This window comes from Gadus chalcogrammus, chromosome 12, assembly GCF_026213295.1.
Source record: "Gadus chalcogrammus isolate NIFS_2021 chromosome 12, NIFS_Gcha_1.0, whole genome shotgun sequence".
NCBI classification, from domain to species: Eukaryota; Metazoa; Chordata; class Actinopteri; order Gadiformes; family Gadidae; genus Gadus; species Gadus chalcogrammus.
In genome coordinates, this window is record NC_079423.1 from 13,624,641 (window position 1) to 13,649,016 (window position 24,376).

Sequence of the window (24,376 nt, forward strand, 5' to 3'; positions counted from 1 at the left end):
ATAGGTTGCGTATATCCAGCTATATATTAAAGCTCCCTTTATGAGGTTTTCTAACATAAATATGAGTTCCCCTAGCCTGCCTGTGGTCCCCCATTGGCTAAAACTTAGGTTCGGTGTAAAACGAGCAGTAGGTGATCTGCTCGCCTTTGAAAAAACGGAGGCTCAAGCGCGCTGATTTGGAATGTGGTCCAACATGTCGTCATAACAGATCTAAGCTCCTCCCCTTTCTCTGCCTGACCCGCCCAGAGAATTTTGGTATTTCCACAACAAGACTCGTAGTGGGGGTAATCTCAGCCATGGTTGAGAATGAATTGGGGGGAAAGGAACCTTGGCATTGACTCCCTGAAGTACATGAACCACGACATGGAGGAGAAAGGGATTTTTGGCCTCGAATGTCTCCCTTAAGCCCCACTTCCCGCTGCCGAGGGACCAACGCCTCGGCGCTGCAGGAGGCGGTGGCGCCTAGGCGCTGACCGCTGCCGAGGCGGTGGTCCCTCGGCAGCGAGGCTCCGGCGGGAGACAACCGCGGGCAACAATCCCTTTCTCCTCCATGTCGTGGTTCAGTCTACTTCAGATTGATGTGGACGTGGAAGAACCAGAGACGTCGCGTCGGAGAACCCTACGCGGTCGTTTGATATTCATAATATTGTCTGGAGGCTCACACAGCTTTTGGCCGTGATAATATATATTATATGATATGGATATCCATGTGTAATATGATATTATTTAGATATAGAGCTCCAGGACTCACGTGTGTTTTAGGATATTAACAGAACACAGCTAAAGGCTGTGTGCGCCTCGCCAATACACCACTGTAATCAGAGCGCTTGGTACCGTGGCACATCAGCTCAGGGCCACACCCCCATCCTCCTCCTTGACCTGCCTCTCTCCTCCTCATTTGCATTAAAGCTACAGACACCGAAACGGCGCATTTGGAGAAAGCTCAATGTGCTACTGGCTCGTAGTGACTGTAAATCTGCACCACGGCTGAATTTCGGGAACGTCTTCAAATACTGTGTTTGGGGCCTACTAATATCTATATTAAAGCATCCATAAAGTAGCATGCCATGGGACCTTGAATGTTTAGACATTAGTTGTTTTTCAGTTTTTTAGTTTACAGTGAACAAGGCTTGTTGGGCTTGGGGGAAAGGTCAAGTTATCGCGGTAACTCAAATAATCAAAGTAAAACGAATTTTCTTCTAACCTTACAGCTTCCTGAAAAACGATTAGTGTCCACTAAAAAATGTGCAAGACTATAAGTTCAACGTGTCTGATGATCATCATGCCGCTGGTCTGTGCCACTGCTTAACAGGAGTGTTGTTTATTTACTAGGTCGTTTGTGTCACTCTCACCGGTCATCCTGTCTCGTCCAACATATCAAACCTTGCCGGCACGCAGTGTCCCCTACCCCCATGTGTTTACTTGTAACTGCTTGTGAAGGGGACAATGCACTGAGCCTCCACTGGAGAATGATGAGAGTGTATATAAAGAAGGGACATGAGGAAGGCTAGGGCCAGTCCTGATCTTCACCATGCGGGGCTGGATCTTATGTTGTCTTGTGGCTTTGGCCGGTAGGTGCTTTATGAGTTTGATATTAATTTATTTTCTGTTTAAAGTTGGAAGCCTAGACATTTTATCTTTTTTTTTTAAATTGTATAAACCTTATTTTAAGGCATAGATATTCAAGATTGTTCATTATTTATCTGTTTTTGATTGCAATATATTAAAATATTTTTTTCACACATTTTAGCAAGTCAGAGTCTTCGTTATGGTGAGTCCAATGTTGATTTATCCAGAACATTATTCAAACCCATGAATTACGTAAACAGCAGGGCACAATAATATTATTTATGTGGATTTTTAGATCTGAGCTTGGAACCGAAGAAAACATACGAGTACAAATATGTAGGCCTGGTGAATTTTGGACGAGGGTTGCCGCACCTTGCCGAGTCCGGGGTAAGACTGACGTGCAAGGTGAAGATCTTCAGTGCATCTGCACAAACGTTCATGCTCCAGGTAATACACCCACTGCTACAATCAGGGTTGGTAATATATACAATATATTATAACCAATTTTTATCATGTTAATGACAAAAGTTTTATCATCGATTTCTCAAGACCTTTACAAATATCACATATTCAAGGCTACATAGTAATGTAGCCTTGAACTTCAATGAAATCCTTAATTGTGGTCGATTCTAGCACTGTTTGAAGTCAGTTTTACCTGCAGGATTAATGGATCTAAGAACATCAAATTGTATGCTTTATGGCTTTGAGCAGCGATGAAGGATGAGAAGATGTCAAACTTGTGGATTCAATAATCCCTAACCCTAATGTTGTTGGCCATGAAGAACATGTATCAAAAATACCCCACATTCACCAAATAAATGATGTATTCATGCATTCCTTTTGTATCTCAAAGGAAGCATAGCACAGAACATGCAACGAAAAATAACATAGAGACCTGATACGATACCGCATGTACTTGGAATGGTATGGAAGGGCTGTTGCAACTAACTGTCTCTCTCTCTCCCTCTCTCTTTCCCCCCAATCTCTCTCTCTCTGTCCCTCTTTTATTTCTCTCTCTCCTCTTTCTCTCTCTACTTCTCTCTCTCTTATTTCTCTCTCCCCTCTCTCTCTCTCTACTTCTCTCTCTTTTATTTCTCTCTCCCCTCTCTCTCTTTTATTTCTCTCCCCCCTCTCTCTCTCTCTCTCTACTTCACAGGTTTCCGATGTGGCCTTCGAGGAGTTCAACGGCGTCCCCGGTAAGAGCGCCTTCGTCGGGGCCCTCAAGCTGGCCGCACGCATCTCGGCTCAGCTGGCCAAGCCCTTCATGTTTGAGTACGCCGGGGGCCACGTGGGGAACATTCAGGCCCCGGCGGGCACCTCCGACACCATGGTCAACATCGTGAGAGGAATACTGGGATTCTTCCAGCTCACCGTGAAGACCACCCAGAACCTGTACACCGTTGAGGAGGTTGGGGATCAAAGTACATCATAATAATGTTTTTTAGGATTCATAATCATAACATTTTACAATGATTTTATAATAACAGTTATTACGATCATAATAACCTAATCGTAACATGCTGTTTGATGGATGGCTTTCTTCAACGCTCCCTTTTCATTCCTGACGATACATCACAGAGTTGATCTCACCTCTTGTTCTCACATGAGGAGGCTTTTATTTAAAGCACCTATTGAACTGCTGCTTAAGCGTTTGATAACAAACCTGAAACTCGTAGCATGGCAGGCCCCAGCGTGAATCGAACCCCCTATCTTGTGGCTGTTAATTATAGATTCACCGTTCCAGAACATGAAAGCATGACAAGCCGATTCTTAATGGTGTGTGTGTGTGTGTGTGTGTGTGTGTGTGTGTGTGTGTGTGTGTGTGTGTGTGTGTGTGTGTGTGTGTGTGTGTGTGTGTGTGTGTGTGTTTTTGTTATTTTGTGTTGGTTGGTTGTGTCTGTGTGTGTGTGTTTTGTTATGTTTGTGTGTGTTGGTATGTGAGTGTGTGTGTGTGTGTTTGTTGTTATGTTAATTGGTATGTGTGTGTGTGTCTGTTTGTTTGTTGGTAGTTTTCTGTTTGTGTGTGTGTGTGTGTGTGTATGTAAGGCTGCAAGGCGGCTCTATAAAGTAAGGCAAAGCATTAAGCGCTGTACGTTGTTTGTGCCATACAGCTGGGGCTCCACGGGCTGTGTCAGAGCCACTATGCAGTGGAGGAGAACGCCGCCAAGGAGATGATCATCACACAGGTCGTTGACATCACTGTCTGCAAGGAGAAAGCTGTACTCTACCGCGGAATGGCCACCGCTGTCCCAGACCAAGTGGCGAAAGAGGTATCAATATTCCCCCAGCACTTGTGAATCACATGAGGACTCCTGAATCACATCAGGACTTACCCGTATTGCTTTCAGATATACGTGTAAAATGTGATATTCTCCTGATATTCTCCTGATGGGCCGTATGTCTGAACAACATATCCATATCTCAGTGCATACATGAGGTGTTTACATTTCATACTTCACCAACCGACCCATAACAAGAAGATAAACTACAGACAATAGCTATTGTGTTGAACGAAGAAAGAAAGAAAATGTTGAATGAAAAAAAGAACATTAAAACAGGGAGTTAATCTTCTGCCACGATTGGTGGTCCGAGCCCTGCCCGTCCTTTATTGAATAATATTTTGATACAGCTATTAGTATACCTGTAGATAAATACACCCGTAGACACAACTGTACATACTGTGGCATCCCGCCACGTAAACCTCGGCCTGGACGGGCCCGAGGGACCATGAGGGACGGGATATTCCACCCACCAGCCGGCGACGGAGAGCATCCCTTTCGCCTCCCCAATCAGGGTGATTGATGGACACCTGGCCGGTGGCAGGGGAGCCATCTTAAAAGGAGGTCCAGGACAGCACAGGACGGCACGGGAGCAGGAAGGAAGTGCTCGTGGCAGCGAGAGAGCCTAGAGGCCCACGGAGGCCCTAGAGACCGCGTCTCCTTCATGGTTTGATTTAAGTGGATTGTAAATAAATGCCTGCAATGACTAAAACCCCAATGCCAAGCGTGTTTTGTCCGTGGAACCCGGCCCAACCGAGCACCGGGTTGCCACAATACGCATACAAACAGTGTCTAATGTATATAAACTGAAGATGCAGTATAGATACACTGCAGCATCCAAATACATGTAAATTCAGCGGAAATAAGGGAGGTTTATGAGTAGATGGTTGATCTTCTCTGTTCTCCGTGTGTGTGTTCCTGAATCCAGAAAGGTGAATCCATCATGGCGACGGTGAAGTACGTCCACACTGTCAAACCGACCGCGGCCGGGGGGGTGATCACCAAGGCAACAGCCCTAGAGCATCAGCATTTCACCCCCTTCAACGTAAAGGGCGGCAGTTTCAAAATGCTGGCGACGTAAGACGAGATAGATCTCAGGGTGGCATCTACCCTTTCTACGGTGGTTCCTTTTTCGTCCAGGTCCGAGATATACGTGCTTCTGAGTGTCCTTCTTCTGGCAGGAAGGAGCTTGTCTTCATCAGTGTGACGAACACGACTGAGGCCCTCACCTCCGGCGCCATGGAGCCCAAGGGAAACATTGTGTACAAGTTTGTGAACGACCAAGCGAACCTCCCCATTATGATGCAGAACCTGGACAACCCCATACCCAGGGTAAGGACGCGACGTCTGGGTCAACATGTTTCATATGACATCAGGATGCTATTTATCATGATGGATTAGGTGAAATACTAAAGACAGAGATAGATTAAAGATTCAAAGGTTTTTATTAGTCACAATCTCATACAGGATGTGCAGTGAAATGTTTGCGTGACTTACTTTCTGTGCTTAAAAAAGAAATAAAATACAATAGAATAAAAATAGAATAAAATAGGATAAACTCTGGGAAATGTACTGTATTGTGCAGTATGGCTAGGCTAAAAGTGTCAAAATGCCAGAGGAGTTAGCTAAAGAACAAATTTGACATTTTGATCATAATCATTTTACTTAATATATGTTGAATAGAGGTAGGCGGATTGGAATGGAAAGTATGATTATTTCTAATGAGAGCTTTTCAATGAATAATACAGGCATCATAACAGGCGTATGTCACAAATGTACAGATTTGTGTGATGTTTGTTTATTTATTACATCATATATCTTCTAATTGATCTCTCTCCTAGATTGTGGAGCTGGTCAAGCGTTTGGCTGCGAATAACATCTACCAGGTGGACAGCGAATCTACTGAAGACGTGATGAGGGCCTATCAGCTCCTCAGGGTCGTCCCCTTCGAGGGACTGGACACCATGTGGAAGCAGTTTGCAGGAAATGCTGAACATAGGTAGACGTTCAACCCCACCTTCAATGTCACAGCAAGCATTGAACTGAACTATTGGACAACACAAAACCTTTGTCAACATGCAGCCTCCTTGAAAATAATTGTAAAAGCCTCAGAATGCAGCGATTAAGAAAAAAGAAAAAAGACGGTCTGAGCCGAAGCGAATACCCCACTCCCTTTTCTGTGCACCCAACCATTCCCATGATGTTCAACGTCATATCAAGAATTCAGTTGAACTAGTCGGAAACACAAAATCTTAAGCCACCTGTGGTTCCTAGAAAATAATTGTTAGAACTGTACACCCACCCATTCCCACGACTTGGTCCATCTCTCGTCGTGGATCAGACGCTGGTTCTTGAACCTGGTGGTGGAGGTCAATGACGCACGCGTCCTGCGGTTTCTGGAGGTGCGCTTTAAGGCCGGAGACCTGGGCTCCATGGAGGCCTGGCAGACCCTGGTGCTGGCCTTCAACCACCTGCAGGTCCAGCCCGAGCTGATCGAGATGGCCAAGGTAAGGTTTCGACCACGTCGTCACCGTGTTTGAACACAGGACCACGACTCAGGCTTAGCTATGGTTCTACGTCGACACAATGCAAGGGGGGTTTACGGAGCCCTTGCATCCTTGCGGACCCTCCTCGCGTCCTGACGTGCGCCTCCCAAAAATTGGAACCTTGCATCGAGGCGACGCATCAGCGAGGGCTGTGATTGGTCCGCTCACTAAAACCCGACGCAGAACCAAAACAGGTTCAGGACTGCGTTGAAGCGTTAGCGTGGTCATTGCGTTGCGTCGACGCGGAACCATAACTGAGCCTCTACACGACGCGTGGTGTGTTTTCTCTTTTGGTTCACCCAGGGGTTCCTGACCATTCCATTCAGTAAGTCGGACCAGTTTGTGTGGCACACCGTGGTGCTTTCGTATGGATCCCTGGTGTACAAACACTGCGCCTACTACACACCGTGCCCCGTCACTGCTGTGCAGGTAAACCCACACATTCGGGCAATCAAACCCATGCATTTTTCATTCTTCAAATCGTTCAGCTTTGGTAGCTTTCTGTCATTGATTCCTGGCATGGTAAAACATACTTGTATATTTTTAAACCTCATCATATCATATAATACAATATGATTTATAATTTATACATTTATAATATATGTATTAATTTATTTATAAAATTCATATTTTATAATAAAACAGATGACATAATGCATACATACATATTATATTATGATGAATTCATACATTACTATTGTGGCGTCACATTCATTCCAGTTCTCATATAAATGGATATCTCATTGATCAACATTGTAAACGGTTAGTAAGGCAAGGCAAGGCAGCTTTATTTATGTAGCACTTTTCATACACGAGTCAGACTCAAAGTCCTTCACATTGAAACAAAGGCCCAATCCCATTTCTACCCCTTACCCCTTCCCCTTACCCCTCCCCCTTGTTTTGAAGGGGTAAGGGTAAGGGGGGAGGGGGAAGGGGAAGGGGCAAGGGGTAGAAATGGGATTGTGCCATAGTCATACAATAAAAATAAATAACTAAAGGCAACGTTAAATAAAAATGCATTAGTAACCTTCTTCCCATTGGCTGGGATCCCGGGGGGGCCCTCAGCCTCTGTTGGACATGGCCCTTGACGGCCTGGCGAGGGCCAGCGAGGCGGACATGGTGCTGGCCCTGAAGGCCCTGGGCAACGCCGGACACCCCGCCAGCATCAAGACCATCCTGCGCTTCCTGCCCGCCGTGGCCGCCAACCCCGTGGCGCTCCCCGCACGCGTGCAGAGCGCCGCCGTGCAGGCCCTGAGGCTCGTCGCCGCCCGGGACCCCCACACGGTAACCGGGGACCCCCCCGACCCGCCGTACCCTTGATATGATTAATGATGTGTTTATTGATATGATCATCAGATTGTGATTGTCGTACTATAAACTGCTGCTCGTTATAAACTGTAGATCGTTATAAGCTGTAGGTTATTATAGCAGTTTGTTATAAACTGTAGGTCGTTATAAACTGTAATTCGTTATAAAGTAGGTCGTTATAAATTGTCAGTCGCCGTTACAAGCATGCACCTTAGACCGCTATGCTGTGATCAAATAAGGCTGATACTTTGAATGATAAGTCGACAAATTCAAACCATTCAACACCTTGTGGATTCTTCACAAGGGAACAAGGGAACAGCTTCATATTTAACCTTTATTTTCTGACACGTGTCGAACTGATCCCTCTTCTGGGTTCCTTCCCTCGGGGTTATGGGAGGTTTTCCCTTTCCCTTCAGAAGGTCTGGGTGGGGTAGGTGGGTGTGGCTGTATAATGTAGGGCCTGTGAATCCTTTGTAGACTGTCACTGTAATGAACAATCCTGATTCAGCCCATTTGGAACCAAGATGTCCACCATGGCCAACGTTGGTCCGTCCAATTGAAAAATGGATTTCCCTTGACATCATGTCCCCCAATCTGGCCCCCAGGTCCAGGAGATCGGCCTGGGCCTGTTTCTGCAGAGGGACGTCCCGGCTGAGCTGCGCATGCAGATCTTGGTGATCATCTTCCAGACCAAGCCCCCCATGGGACTGGTCTCCCTGCTGACCTCCCACCTGATGGAGGAGACGGACCTGCAGGTGGCCAGCTTCGCCTACTCCTACCTGAAGAGCTCCGCCCGCTCCACCGCATCAGACAACAGCTACTTGTGAGTGAGGCGTCTGAGCGTATAGCTGTGTACAGTGTATAGCTATCGTCTGATGGGCATGGTTTGATTTTCTTACCCTCAACAGTGTTTTATTATTGTGCTTTTTTAATATTGGCTGAAAATATTGCTTTTAGGAATAACTCCTCTTTAAAGTTGAGTGGGTTGATAAATGTGTACAGAATAATGTCATGCTCTACAAATCCAGCATTATTTGTGTAAAATGCTGAATTTATTATTGGTTAATCCCATCCCATGCCTCACATTCCAACCCAGTCTCACGGAAATACGTGACACTGTCACGTCACGTCATTTAATCTATTCATTCGTGATCTGGGACACGTCATTTCAATTTTTTCGTGCCAAAAGCACAAATTTCAAACTCATTCTAAATAGAAGAGATGAAGCAGCTACCTTTTTTTCCGTCGCGGTTTGCCTACAGAGCAGCCCACCTGCATTAAATATACCGTGAATTGTCACAATTTCTCAGAATTAAAGGTGAAAGTAGAAACGGGTGGCCAAAAGCTGTCATATTGTTAGAAATTTGTGCTTTTGGCACGAATTACGTGTCGAATTACGTGTCCCAGATAACAAATGAATAGATTAAATGACGTGACAGTGTCACGTATTTCCGCAAGACTGGGTTGCACATTCAACCATCGAAGCGTTTCTTGTACACCTCCAGAAATCAGCCAGTAATGTGTATGTTTAGCGTAAAATGTAACACTCTCTCTCTCTCTCTCTCCCCTCTCTCTCTCTCTCTCTCTCTCTCTCTCTCTATGTCTCTATGTCTCTATGTCTCTGTCTCTATCTCTCTATCCCGTTTGTTCTTCTAGTTCAACCACCTGCAACATGGCTGTCAAAATCCTGGCCCCCAAATTCGGTCGCCTGAGCTTCCGTTTCAGCAAGGCCATCACCTTGGACTGGTTCAGCGGTACGGAGTCCTAACATCAAGTGCATTTGGGACGCAGGATAGTCGAGCAGTAAGGGCAGGGTGTGTTCCCGCAGGAAGGTTCTGGGTCTAAACCCAAATGTCCTCAGTCTGTCAGTAGTCATCCCTGAGTAGTCAACCACTCTCTAATGAAGGACACTGTAAATCGTTTTGGATTAATGGGACGCTCAATGACTTAATATCATTATTGCTCAGGTGAAACGCAGTGTTTGCGATACCGAGGTCACCGGGATTGCCTCCCTGTTTGTTAAAGGTGACATATTGTATCACCAGGTGCTTTAGCCGTTACAAGCCGTTTGGAAAATATGCCTCTTCTGACATCACAAGTGGGCAAACATCCCACCTAGATGTTTGCTGGATAGATCAGTCTGCCAGCCTACCCAGTGGACTGTAGCAAACGTTGCTCATCTATCCGTCATACGTCTAGGTGGACACGCCCACTTGTGATGTCAGATGAGGCCGTTTTTCCAAATGGATTGCAACTGCTTATCACACTCACACCTGGTGGTATAATACATCACCTTTCGATCCCTTCAGATGAATTCCTAATGGGCACCGCCACAGAGTTCCTGATGCTCAAGGACAAAGCAGACATCTTCCCCGCTGAGATGACAATGAAAGGGAAATACTACTTTATCGGCAGGATTCTGCAGCTCTTGGAGGTACATGTAGGATAGGTTTCATATATTTTTTAACCGACTCATTGAATGAAATCTGTTCAAGGCTGAAAGAGACTGCACCCTCTATAGCTCAGGGTTTCATGATCAATTGTGCTATTTTTTCCCTTCTTTTCGTTCACACTAAAGTTTGGCATCCGACCTGAAGGGATCAAGGAGCTGTTTGGCGCCGACATTCCTGGATTCACTGGCGACTTGGGTTTGACTGACTTACAGGCGGTTCTTAAAGTGGTGAGCTGCTCACTGACGTTCAACAAAGAATGTGATTCTTACAAAATGTTTTTCATCACATGAATAGAAGAACGTGTATTTTTCCAGTGTGTGAGCACCACGGTGAGATGTGAAAGATGGACTATGTGTCAGTCCTGAACTGTGATTGTGTTTTTCAGATCCAAGGCTGGGAGAAGCTACCAAGTGATAAGCCACTAATGACATTTTTCTCACGAGCCTCTGGTCAAGAATGGTTCTTTGCTGATTTTAAAAAAGAGGTTGTCCAGAGTTTGATCAAGGTAAGAAAATAAATACGAAATGATAATGATAATTAATAAATAATTATGATCAAATTGAACAGCAGAAAATTACTCATGCGGTACAGTAAACATTTTTGTAATCACTCCAACGTTGATTCTGCAAAGGTCAGGACACGGAACATAATAATCAATAATGTTGTTTTGCTATTTTTGCACACAGGCATTCAGCCCCACTGCTTTTAAAGACAGTCCTATCTTGGGAATCATTGACGACCTCAAGAAAGGTTACTCATCGCATATGACCAAGGCTTTCCTGATCTTCGAGACCCGCTACTTCCAAGCCAGCACCTTGGGCCTCCCCATAGAGATCAGCAAATACTACGAATCAGTCAACGCCATCACAGCTAATGGTAAGGAAGCTGTCAGTTTTTAGAGACTAAATTAATGCATATCAAACCCTAACCCTGACCCGGAACAGCTAGCACTAACACTAAATCAATTCTTAACCCTAAAAACTAACAGCTATCCCTGACCTGACCCCTAACCCTAATACTGGACCTAATCTTAACTGTAGTCCTAACCCTAGTACTGAACCTAAAATATAGCCCTAACCTTAACCCTTACCCTAGTACTGAACCTAACATATAACCCTAACCTCAATCCTAGTGATATCAGGACTAGGGTGGTAGATCATTGCTAATATAAGGTATAGATCTTTGCTGATCCATTTTAGAAAACCGGGGTTTGTTTTGGAGGGTCTCACAAGTCTCAAGCAATCATTAAATCATCTACTTAGTCTAGTAGAGCGACTGCGATTGTGCTCATTGGGTCATTGACATAACAGGCAGATCTTGTTAGATAAAAAATATGTTCTTTGGAAGCAGATCCACTAAAGATAAAGTTGGTGTTGCAATCACTTTCAAAGCCAGAAATGGGTTAACGGGTCCAAAAGGTTGGGAACCACTGATTTAACACTAGTCCCAACCCTAGCCCTAAACATAACATATAACCCTTATCTTAACCCTAACCTAAAACCCTAACATATAACCCTAATCTTAACCCTTACTTGAACTCTAGCCCTATATTTAGCCCCAAACGTAACATAGAACCCTAATCTTAACCCTAGCCCTAAACCTAACATATAACCCTAACATACCCTAATCTTAACCCTTACCTTAACTCTAACCCTATCGCTAGCTCTAAACCTAACATATAACCCTAACATACAACCCTAATCTTAACCCTAACCTGAACCCTAGCCCTATCGCTAGCCCTAAACCTAACATATAACCCTAACACACAACCGTAATCTTAACCCTAACCTGAACCCTAGCCCTGCAATAATAAACTTGGTCTGTTTTTCAGTCAAGGCGGCAGTAAGCCCACCAGTGACGGACCATCTCGGACAACTCCTGACGGCCGACATTTCTCTGGAGACGGACGGTTTCATCGGGTATATTTATTCCCCAAAAGTTTTAAGTTTACACGGCTTTATGGCACGTGATACGTTTCCACTCCACTGTTAAATGTCCACATGTGGACATTTAACATTACAAAAAAAAAGTAACTGATATGTATTGTACGGTAACTAAACATGAATTATATGTGTGTGTGTGTGCGGGCGTGTGTGTGTTTAAAACGACAAAAACATTCAGTTGTTCCAAAGACTTATGGATGTTCCACGGGATCAACACCGAGCTGTTCCAGTTCGGTACAGAGCTCAAGACCAAAGCCCCAACCTCCATCCCATGGAAGTTCTCCGCCAAAATGAACATCGCCGAGAAGAAGTTTGAGCTGGACTTCCCCCCTTGCCGAGCACCTGTAGAACTCGTCTCCATCAAGTGAGTGCAGGCATCCATCCATTTCATCCTTTCAACTCCCTTTATTGAAGCTTCTGTTCTGGAATTTAACATGCACAACATCATGTTCAATGTCCACCCAAACGCGACTTTAGAGTTGTCTTTAACTTTAAATACATGCCGTTAAAGATGATATATTATACCACGTGAGTGTGATTAGCTGTTACATGCCGTTTTAGAAATCTGCCTCTTCTGACCTCACAAGTGGGCGTGTCCACCTAGATGTATGAAGGATAGATGAGCAATGTTGGCTACAGTCCACTGGGTAGGCTGGTAGACTGATCTATCCAGCACACATCTAGGTGGACACGCCCATTTGTGCTGTCTGACGAGGCAGAATTTCAAAAGGGCTTCAAACGGCTAATCACACTCACACCTGGTGGTATACAACGTCACCTTTAAAGGCACCCAGTGCAACTTTCGAGGCTTAAAAATAAACATTCAATTTCTAGTATTTTTTACACGTAGTAAGTTTCAATAACTCCATACCATTACATACCGACATTCAAGCAGCAAAGATGAGACGTCGTTGTGTGGTGAGAACTGATAGAAAATCGATAACAACAACAATGCCGCCATTTTCTTTATTTTTTGTAGCCTACAATAAATAAAGCAGGCTTCCAGTCAATGGAAAAATGGCTTCTCCCCACCGGCGATTGTTGTTGTTTACGATTTTCTATCAGTTCTCACCACACAGCGACGTCTCATCTTTGCTCCTTGAATGTCGATATGTAATGGTATGGAGTTATTGAAACTTACTACGTCTAAAAAAGACTAGAAATTGAATGTTTATTTTTCATTGAATGTTTACATAAAGTTGCACTGGGTGCCTTTAAAGACGTGCTCAGGTGGGTTCAGGTAATCGCTAAGCTCGAGGACGCCTCAAGGTAGACGACCTTCAAGCATACAACCTCACCACTGCCTCGCTGTTTCGCAGATCCGACGTGTACGCCGTATCCAGGAACATTGAGACGCCGGCTCTGGCCAAGATGACCCCAATGATGCCCAACGCCAGGGACTCCAACGACGAGGTCGTTCTCAACGGCTCTGCCATTGTAAAGAGCGAGCCGCAGGTATGACCACCGTCAAGAAGCCCTTTTTTTAAATGACTTCGGTGGCTCGAGGGCTCTCTATGCTACGTTTCATCCCCTCTTTTTCAACCTACTTTTCTGTCCGTCTCCGCTGACTGGTCCGTGAATGCACTAAAGCCCATACAAATATATTGGAGGAAAATACTTTCCATTTTAAATGGGCTTTTTGTGACCGGTAGTATAAGCATCTTTGGGGAGATTACAGAATTAATGGCGCTGGTAAGTAAGATATAAGAGCTATAATCTCAGTGTAATTTGTTAGAAAAGTGCTGTAGGTGAGATATAAGAGCTATCATTTCAGTGTAATTTACAATCTGTCCCCAGCTCTTAGGGAGTGAAATGCCCAATCAGGGCATCAATTTCCTGATCTCAAGCCTCTGGGTAGCGGACTCCATTTCCCCTGTCATTCACAGGTGCACGAATGCAACACAGAGAGCAGGAAGTGGGGGACCAGAGAGGAAGGAGGGGACAGTTTCTATATTTTTTTATATCATTCTCTCTTCCTTTTTTCTGCTGTCTCTCTTTGCGTCTCTTAAATCCGACCTACACCGTCTTTTTAAAAGCAATGTTCTCTGTCATTTAAAAGGTAGTGTTCCCAAACCTGTGGACTCCGGCACCCAAGATGTGTGCTGAGAGTACGGTGTTTGGACTGGGCATGTGCATGGAGTCCAAGCTACAGAGAGCCTATTACCAGGAAGAGTACCCCCTCTATTACTTCCTGGGGTACACGCACCTCGCCATAAACATCGTCCCAGGTACTGCCATGTCTGCTTAACATCGAAATGATGAATTCACACGAAGTATGATACAGTTAACACAGAATCTTTAGATCTTATCACAATTGTAAATACTGTTATATATTTGTATACAGTGAATACCAAGCACTGATAGAAATGGCAGAGAGACTTTTCCTCATGGGATTAACCTATCATCCTGACCAACCTACCCATATCAAACACCACCAAGGCATGTTTCTTATCCAGTTTGAGATTGGATCTTACCAAGCCGACGATCAACGTAAGCAAACGTCACGTTCCTCATTGCATTCCCAACCATCTCTCTCCCCTCTCCTCCTCAGTCCAGCCCATCAAGCCCGTGGAGAAGATCCACCTAGAGGTGAACGCTGGTCCCGGCAGACACCCCATCAACGCCAGGCAGCTCCTCGAGACCCTAAGAAGGCTCTCCAAGGTATCCGTCGTCCGTCGTCACCTCCTCTGCGTTGGTTCCCGTACACACCTCCACCACCCCTTCTGTGGACGGGGACCCGGGCTAATGCGTGTGCTGTGTCCCGTGTTCCCCAGGAGGCCCTGGATCATCTGGGGTCCGACTCGGGGTCCAGCAGCGCAGAGGCCCTCCCGCAGACGCCGCGTGATATCGTCACAGAGGTAGCCCTGTTTTCATGATATCTTATGAAATTAAAGTTAAGGTGGTCACAAAATGAAAGTGAAACTGGTTTCATAATCAAGACTTGAATGAATGAATCAAGGGGGTTTTGTGCATTTCCATATTTGAATGATTTGCTTTCTAGTTTTGTTTTAAAAGGCATTATAAGTTTAAAACAAGCAGCTGCCATGAGACCTTTAAGCCACCAAGCTCTATAATTATAAATCTAAATATCAGCTGATAGAATCTTTCAGGCCCCAATGAAATCCACAGCAAGGGTGGTTGACCTTCAAACTGAATTACCCAACACACACACACACACACACACTCACACACACACACACACACACACACACACACACACACACACACACACACACACACACACACACACACACACACACACACACACACACACACACACACGTCCAGGGTCTCACAGCCTCCTTTTCGATGGCCTCAGATCTTGGAGGCGTCTCCGGAAGCGGTGTTCAACGTGCGTGCGCTGGCCATGGGCGGCATCAAGCCGGAGGGCTTCGACGCGTCCCTCTACTACACCCCCAGGGCACACCTGGAGGACGTGCAGCTCATCGTGTCCCAGACGGGCGAGGCGGCCAACTGGAAGCTGTGCACCAACGCTGTGGTACAGAAGGCAAACTCCCTGGCCAAAGTAAGGACCCTCGAACCCACCACCAGGTGACTGGCGTTCGGTCCGTTTAGTGTGTGTGTGCATGTGTGTGTGGGTCGGCTTAGCTCAGGAGGTAGAGCAGTTGTCTTGTAACCGAAAGGTTGCTAGTTCGATCCCCAGCTCCTCCTAGCTGAGTGTTGATGTGTCCCTGAGCAAGACCCTTAACCCTAACTGCTCCTGACGAGCTGGCTGTCGCCTTGCATGGTTGACTGCCGTCGGTGTGTCAATGTGTGTATTAACTGATGTAAGTCGCTTTGGATAAAATGTGTGTGTGTGTGTGTGTGTGTGTGTGTGTGTGTGTGTGTGTGTGTGTGTGTGTGTGTGTGTGTGTGTGTGTGTGTGTGTGTGTGTGTGTGTGTGTGTGTGTGTGTGTGTGTGGAGCAGGCCCACGTGAGATGGGGGGCTGAATGCCAGTCCTATTCGATGTCCATGCAGGTGGGCACGTCCCACCAGCGCGGCACCAGGCCCGCTCTGAAGGCCACCCTGCACTGGGCCAAGGTCCCGGAGTACATGGTGACCATGGGCAAGAGGTGAGGAGCATGACACGGATCCCATGGGGAGAAAGGAGCCATCGTTGGATATTATTGGTATTGAGTTTTCGGATTAAAGGCAGTGTTGCCAGATTGGGCCAGATTTCCCGCCCAATCTGGCAACCCTGAGCGCTGCAGCGCTCAGGGTCCAGATTGGGTGGGAAATTTGGCCCAATCTGGCAACACTGATGAAAGGTCTAATTATAGCTCAGGTAGTTCAGACCAGGCGTCCTGATTGGTCCACCAGACCAGATTGTGATCCAGTAGTGAAATACCTTTTGGGTTGTGTAGGTGTGTACGGATTGTTTTAAGGTAATTATTCAGGGAAACGGAAATACAACTCGCAGTAAGTGTTTGGTTTTGAGAACGAATTGCCCTACATAAGGACTTCATTTTTGATTGTATATATTTTTTTCTCGGAAACTGTGGTATAGTATCAATATTAAGTATTACCCTCTTTGCTTCCTTGTCATTATCGGCAGTTCAGTGATGCTTGCATGTACATAGCTCTGCTCAAGCTCCTTATTCTTAACCGTGTGACCGTATAATGATGGTAAAGCACACCCTCCCGTGCAGTGTTGCTTATTACTCACTTAACCTCGTGGACTGGAGCGACTACAAATGTATGTTTACAATAATAAAGAGTGCGAGGTTAACAATCACATGGGGGTATGTTTGATCCTCATTTATACTCCGGAGTCAATTCTACATACACATGGCAATGAAAGAATAATTAAAATAAAGTGTAATACACACTATCTAAGTGAAACTATTGCTACAACGAAACAATAGGCAGGACCATCTCCTCGTTGGTTCGTCCCCTCATCTTACAGTCGTTCTAAGCAGCTGAAAAAAAAGAGAAGCATGGGACGCCTTGGTGGCTCACCGGGTAGATCGCGTACCATTAAGGCTTAGTCCTGATTAGATTCCTGTCTGTGGTAGTTTTTTGCAAGTCCACCCCTCCAGCTCCAATACCTCCCTATCTAACTCTATCATAAAAGGGCTAAAACAAACTCTGTGTGCAGACTAGGATTCTTCAGGTCTTAGCAAGTGGCTCCGTACGATGTGCTCATATGTGGCTAATATTCTTCGCCCCTCCAAAACCGTCCACCTGCCCAGTATTGACCGATACATCCCAGGCGTGGCTCTGCTGCTGGCCTTCAAGGAGGAGCACCTCAGCAACCACAAACAGGAGATGTCCGCATCGGTGGTCGCATCGTCCGCCGACAGCATCGACGTCAGCGTGAGGTTCCCCAAGGTAGGGTTGGAGAGAACACACTACCCAAAAACAAGCATGACGAGCAACTTCAATGCATTGGTAAATAAGCCTGCTGAACGGTACGCTGTTGGTCTTCATGTTTTTTGTGTCTATGTTTTCTGTTCTGGAAATAGTACACAGTGTACCGCCAGGCGATTTCCACTCCATTCGCAGTGGCAAACTTCCAGGGGACTGAGGCTACTGGGAACACAACACAGAACCACGCATAAGAAACGTCAGCCTCATAACCTGCCTGCTTGATCGTAATTTAAATATAATCTTAATTAAAATGTTACAGACTGCAAATGTGTTTGTGTGTTTGTGTGTGTGTATTTGTGTTTGTATGCAAGCACAAATGCACAAAAACACACAAATTTGTGTGTTTTTACAATTAAAATGGTTCTGTGTGTGTGTGTGTGTGTGTGTGTGTGTGTGTGTGTGTGTGTGTGTGTGTGTGTGTGTGTGTGTGTGTGTGTGTGTGTGTGTGTGTGTGTGTGTGTGTGTGTGTGTGTGTGTGTGTGTGTGTGTGTTCTCCAAGCATTGTATGTGATGCGTGTTAATTTTCCTCCAGATGCATGCAAGCAGTGTTTGAGCAGAGTGCCTTGTATGTTTTTGACTTCTTGTATATTTGATGTTGCAGAATGACAAGAATCCAATGAAACTGCAATAGAAGACCCAAATGTATCAACAATCAAGTTTGTAAATAGATTCATGCAAACAACAATTATCCAAATGTGCTTTCCCCCACGCCTTCTTTCCAGGAGGCTGGCAAGGCTGTCATACATTTCCGATTTTTCACCTAAAGAAATTATTTGGATGAAATTAAAATGCAGTGACGTAGCAATTGTTTGCTTTGTATCACTTCCAGATTCCGCACACCATTTTGAAACTGATATCGTGGGACACTACCGTGTCGCCTCAACCTTCTCTGTGCTACAGTAGTGAGCTCCTTTTCAGCTTGAGTCATTGATTCCGATTTTTCTGCACGCCATAGATAACGCGCTGTCCTTCATAGTTGGTTAAGCTTTCCACCTCTTCAGAGGTATTTTCCAAAATGTTTTCACAAATACCGATATTATTGCTGACCGACATAGTTCAGAGAATTTGCCTTGAAGCTAAACAAATTTACAACCCAAAAACAGCCCTATTCAAATATTTCTAACCCCTCTTTGGCAGAGAGCAGAGACCGTCTTCTAAATGAATAATATGCTCTCATTTCTGACATCCCGATTAAATCGCAAAAAGCAAATACCCGCCTTTTATGAATTCCGATCTGATGCTTGGATTATTATCACATCCTATAAACGCACAGAGCAGGCCTGCATCGCAGTGGATTTTGAGTGGGAGTGCGAGACGCCATGATTTTGGAATGGCAATACGCGGTAACAGCTGTTTCCTGTTTGCCACCATTTAAGCAGGTAATGAGCAAAATCCAAAGCCATGGCCTCCTCTCCCTCTTTCTGTTTGGTTTCCCCAGCATGGTAAATAGGCACGGTAATCAGGCGACTGGGGCCATGTGTGTTTATGGATTGTCAAGACAAAGAAAAGCGGGACGTGTTTATTGTTTGACCGGCCTTCGCGGGCCGAGGGTTGTATTTACATGGTCGGGGTCACCTGCCCTTGTGTGTTTTAGTTTTGTTTGCATGTCTGTGAAGCTGACCCCCTGAACAGTACGATCGAACCACCTTGGGCGGTGTTCAATGTCACCATAACCTCACACACACCTACCCCGTGTTGCGCCTGAGGCAGTTCGACTCGACGGACTCTAAACCGCCTTCGCAACGTGGTTTGTGAAAATAAGCAATATAGCTCATGTGTATGATGATTTGAGTGTAATGTAATGAACACAAGCGCCATTTCCGAAGCAGAAAGTGCTGTGCCCGGTGCCAAATGTTAATTTAAAACCTTTCCAGTCAAAGGGGATATAATGACCGTGCGGTAACTAACGAGTGGTGCGCTAACTACCTCCGTCTCTGTTTCTCTTATCCGCCCTGATCTCGCCAGATGGTGTTAGGCTGAATATGAGAAAGAGAGAGAGAGAGACAGCGAGAGAGCGAGAGAGAAAGATTTCTGTCATTTAAAACCAAAGGAAATGGAATGAGGGCCCTATATCACACCACTGTGGGCCATTTTACATCTCTAATAGCCTGTGGGCTGCCTAAGTGCCTTTTGGACAAGATAATTAGCACTATGTGTGTTTGTTACAGGACCTATATGTGTCGAGAGTGAAATCACTTTGCGGAGTGACCGTGGGTCATGGCGACCTTCAGCCCATCACATCGTCACAGAAGGCAAACTCACCAAAGCATTATTAAAATAAACCAATTGGGGCGGTTTGACAAGGGCATTGCCCTCTTTTTAATCAGTATTTTATATAACTATCTGTTAGTGACACAGCTTGTGGAAGACACAAGGTCATCAGCACACCTGATCTTCATCGTATCAGTGATAGTCTCCCTCTAAATCTCTCTCTAATGTTGCTCGATCAATGCTATGATGAAACGGTGTTGATTTTCCATTCCTTTGGAGTTTGGCGTACATTGAGGTTTGACAATACAAGTTAATATTGGTTAAATGAGATGATATGGTTAAAACCAATGCTTGGTAACTTCCGTTCAACAAAAAATAATTACATTTAAGCATAGTGTAGTGTTGGATAAGGTTTTTGACCTCCAGGCCAAATGTACTATCCTGATAATCGTCCTGAATATCATTTCTTATTTTGTGTGGGTGGGTAGGGATTCAGGGGCTGGTTACCAGGCAAGGAAGGCACTGAGTTTGATCCCATACAATGCAGCCTCACTTGTAGACATCCTTAGGCAAGATGCCTTTAACACATATATCAGAATTAACTGGATTAAAGCGTGGTCCGTATATATAATGTATTGTGCACTAGATGGCAGTGTTAATCCAATGTTGAAATGGATTCTGCAAGACAAACCTGACGTGATCATATCACAGAGAGCGTGAGCTTAAGGACACAAATTATATTAAAACAAATGAGAAAGGCATTTAAAACAAATCACAGACACGGAGGAAGCGATATTCTCATTATTTACTAACATGATGAAGTGAACATGAACGTAATCCAAAACCAAGCATGGAAAAGGTCAGACCCACTTAAAATTATTGCTGCATGCAACAGAGCCTGCCAATGTCCGTTAGTGTAGTGTAGTATAGTGTTGTGTGTGTGTGTGTATGTGCACGCACACATAACCACAGAAAATACACTTCTCTTTCCTTGTGTGTGTGTGTGTGTGTGTGTGTGTGTGTGTTTGTGTGCGCACAGATGAGCACAAAAAATACACTTCTCTTTCCTTGTGTGTGTGTGTTTGTGTGCGCACACATGAGCACAAAAAATATACTTCTCTTTCCCTGTTTGTGTGTGTGTGTGTGTGTGTGCTTGCGTGTGTGTGTGCTTGTGTCTGTGTGTGTGTTTGTGTGTGTATCTGTGCTTGCGTGTGTGGGTGTGGGTGTGGGTGTGGGTGTGGGTGTGGGTGTGTGGGTGTGCGTGCGTGTGTGTGTGTGCGTGTGTGTGTGTGTGTGTGTGTGTGTGTGTGTGTGTGTGTGTGTGTGGTGTTCTTTAAAGATAATAAGTACAGAGTTTAATATCAAAGCGTGGCAGTTCCCTGAATGAGTCATAGTGTTTACATGATTATGGCTTCATGCCTACAAATAAATTAAAGTAAGTATGGAGATTCAGGGGAGAGGGGGGGGGTCTTTAAAGCACCTCTCAACAAGCCCAGCCACGGTGCTGACAGAATAAGTTGATTATTATATTTATTTCATGGTTCTTATGCTATTTGATCATTGCAAGTCATTGCGCTCTCAGCAGTACAAACATTGAAATGGGAGCCTATCCAAAACCATTGAAATAAAGTCTGATATATGTTGTTCTCATTTCACAACTAAAGGGATAAATATTGACACTGGAGACTGTAAACATGGTCATTTTGGTTTGCGGTTTACCCTGTAACATGGTTATAAACAACACACTTGCGAAAACCAATTATTACTTTGTAGGCCAACTATTTGTTTACCATTCACTGTTGCTAAATAGTTCTCCATCCCATCTGCTAGACATGTTTTTTTCTTTTCATCATTAAACAAAATTATATATTTATTTGTCCATGTGTCTGGCCTCCAGCAGGGGGCGTTGTTGAGCGTACCAGCCTTAAAGTAAACTTCTCAACTGGAGCGTTGTTCATCTATTTTTAGGCTAATTCTCATGAAAATTTGATGTCATTCCGCGAACATGGGTTTATCTCCTGCCACCTCGTTTCGTGACACGACGCGAGTGGCATGTAATGGAGCGATATCAAAAAGCCCACATTAGCATTTGTTAAATTCTCCTGTAATCTCATTGCATGGGCCTAGTCGATTGATTTCTGTGCGTCTCCAATTGTTTCTAAAATGAAAATAAATACATCACATCGCAGCTACACAGTCTCACAGGGTTCTCAAAACACTGTGAAACTCTCAAAGACACTTAACATAATAATGATCATTTGAAGATGATGGCGAACATGAGCATCGTGTTTTCTTACAGTCACAACGTGATATTGACATGTGCATGTATACACTCTGAGAGAGTGGGAGGGAAACATTGGGTGAGCTCCCGGTGCCCTACGACCACGGTTCCGGGGGCTGAGTTTCCGTGTGGAGTCAGGGGCTCCGGCAGCGAACCGGGGGCCACGGCGATCTGCACGCTTGTGAAAAGTCGTTGCCATGGCAACCGCACAGTTCATCAAGGTTCTGAGCATTAAAGGGAAACGGGAGGGGGACGGGGACGGGGGGGTTGCTCTATGTGTCGCAATCGTTTCCACGCGGGCACTGCACACACACATACACACACACAAACACATTATACAAAATATGTACAATATAGCAACAATACACAAAGTACAGTCAAGCCCATAGGCCTAAAAATTGAAACATCTATACACATGTAGGATTTAGCGTCCAAATTCAGGTGGTAGCTTTCGGATTATGTAGTCAGTTAAAGTGTATTTTGTCTCCCTACAAAAAGCCTAATGACTCACATTCAGTAAAGCACTTGAAATTCTAGTTTTTTTGGAGGAACCCCTTCTGGTCATAGCTAGGCTATTCTGGCCTGGTGCACAGTGCATCTGCCAACAACGCCTGGGGTTCAAGAAGTTTAGGAGAAACTGGAAAATGAAACAGTGGGAATGTGTGCCTTCGGCTTCTGTGGCTGATTTGCTTGTTCGGGCTTGTTTGTAATGTGGCATTGTGTTCTTAGCAGAACACATATTCCCACGTTTCAATAAAAAAAACTATTGCAGGGCTTGTTTAAAAAAAAGTAATGATTAATTAATGTAGGCTCCATCATCGACTAGGGAAGGCACATGATCAAAATATAATTTGTGTCTAATTACCAACGTAATTTAATTTTGTAATGAGTTTAAATTGAACTAAATAAATAAATTGATGAGAGATGGTTGTATTATTCAGACTACTTATGTTCAACAGGGGGATGTCGGCAATAAGGGAAACCTAAACGTAATCTGTCTGTGTACTGGCTTTATGCTTTCACCCAAACACATTCAGTATATATCTGTGAAAGCCCCAGTAAGCTTCCGTGCACCTGTCTTCCAGTCTCAGCATCCTCACTTGTCAAATTTGCCAAAAGGAGTATGCCAAGAGCTGCTATTAATAATAATAATAATAATACATTTAATTTAGAGGCGCCTTTCAAAACACCCAAGGTCACCTGACACCCAAGGTGTTCCTGACACCCAAGGTCACTCATATTGCAATGAGTATGCATGTCTCACATACACACACTCTCACTCACACACACACACACACACACACACACACACACACACACACACACACACACACACACACACACACACACACACACACACACACACACACACACAGACCCACACTCACAAACACACACACACACACGCACAACTCTTACAGGCAAAAACATACAGACCAGAAACAGACACACAAACACACACCTGAAAAAGACACACGTACAAGCACACATGCACTTCTCTAAAAGCCACACACATGTGAACATACACAACTAAAAGTCATTCACACACAGACACACCTCTAAAGCACAGGGATACCCACACATATGCACACCTTTAACAGATACACATATCACGTAAGTGCACACACATTTGACCATAGCACGTAAGAAGACACGCACACACATATACACCGCAACACCTCTAATAAACACATGCATACATACACACACACACACACACACACACACACACACACACACACACACACACACACACACACACACACAGTGCTCTGTACTTTGTGCAAACTCCCCGTGTTCATTTTGCAGTACATGAGCATCTAGAATGAAAATCTCTTTTAACAGAAAGAAAATACCTCACACACACTCAAAAATATATTTGTGGGGAAGTTCCCTGATGATTCCTAAAAGGCTTTTTTTGACCAAATGGAACTTCTAACTCTGGAATGGTCGGACTACCCAAAAAAAAATCCCTCTAAAAGCAAAGGTAGCATGAAGGGCTGTTATTAGCGGTGTGCAGGGCACTCTTGCTTACCATTTCAGAAAATGGCCAGAAATTGCAGTGTTTTTCTATCCCATTACACTGGACTGAAATTATTGGAACCCGCTATGTTCTGTTTTTCGCGACAGCGGCCATTGGCTTCCTGCTATTGTTGTTGTCCTATTATGGCGGCTATTTGGTTTGTAAGATGAAGGCCTCAGTGGAAGTTGTACACTCCCTTCTCGTCTAATGGCCCATGTTTCTCTGTTAGTGACTCGTGTCTTTAAGCAGCTTCAGCTAGCGCTTTAGCTTACTTAGGCTATCCCTGCAAACAGGAACAATGTTACCTGGTAGAACATCCGCGATACAACTTATTCGGGAGTAGGAAAGAGGAGAAGGATATGGAAGTAGTATGGAGGTGTATTTCTAGTGTG

General features: G+C 44.7%; 1 protein-coding gene across 1 annotated transcript; it reads left to right on the plus strand.

Annotated features, from left to right (window-relative positions):
- Nucleotides 1-1,494: 1,494 nt before the first annotated feature.
- On the plus strand, nucleotides 1,495-18,271 carry vtg3 (vitellogenin 3, phosvitinless). The gene is made up of 28 exons (XM_056604444.1): nucleotides 1,495-1,571; nucleotides 1,751-1,771; nucleotides 1,865-2,016; nucleotides 2,726-2,977; nucleotides 3,681-3,839; nucleotides 4,777-4,925; nucleotides 5,030-5,180; nucleotides 5,690-5,847; nucleotides 6,190-6,355; nucleotides 6,698-6,823; nucleotides 7,460-7,678; nucleotides 8,308-8,525; nucleotides 9,359-9,456; nucleotides 10,012-10,136; nucleotides 10,281-10,382; nucleotides 10,541-10,660; nucleotides 10,842-11,031; nucleotides 11,987-12,074; nucleotides 12,277-12,462; nucleotides 13,418-13,553; nucleotides 14,158-14,326; nucleotides 14,650-14,759; nucleotides 14,873-14,956; nucleotides 15,418-15,624; nucleotides 16,027-16,172; nucleotides 17,292-17,430; nucleotides 17,565-17,693; nucleotides 18,071-18,271. The coding sequence occupies exons 1-27, from the start codon at nucleotides 1,532-1,534 to the stop codon at nucleotides 17,658-17,660; spliced, it is 3,807 nt and encodes a 1,268-aa protein (XP_056460419.1). The 5' UTR covers nucleotides 1,495-1,531; the 3' UTR covers nucleotides 17,661-17,693; nucleotides 18,071-18,271.
- Nucleotides 18,272-24,376: the final 6,105 nt, after the last annotated feature.

Bases quoted from the DNA above. Each gene is read 5' to 3' on its own strand.
- vtg3 (XM_056604444.1), top strand. From the start codon at position 1,532: ATGCGGGGCTGGATCTTATGTTGTCTTGTGGCTTTGGCCG. The intron at 5,848-6,189 runs GTAGACGTTCAA...GTCGTGGATCAG, and splicing joins GCAGGAAATGCTGAACATAG to ACGCTGGTTCTTGAACCTGG. The intron at 10,383-10,540 runs GTGAGCTGCTCA...TGTGTTTTTCAG, and splicing joins TACAGGCGGTTCTTAAAGTG to ATCCAAGGCTGGGAGAAGCT.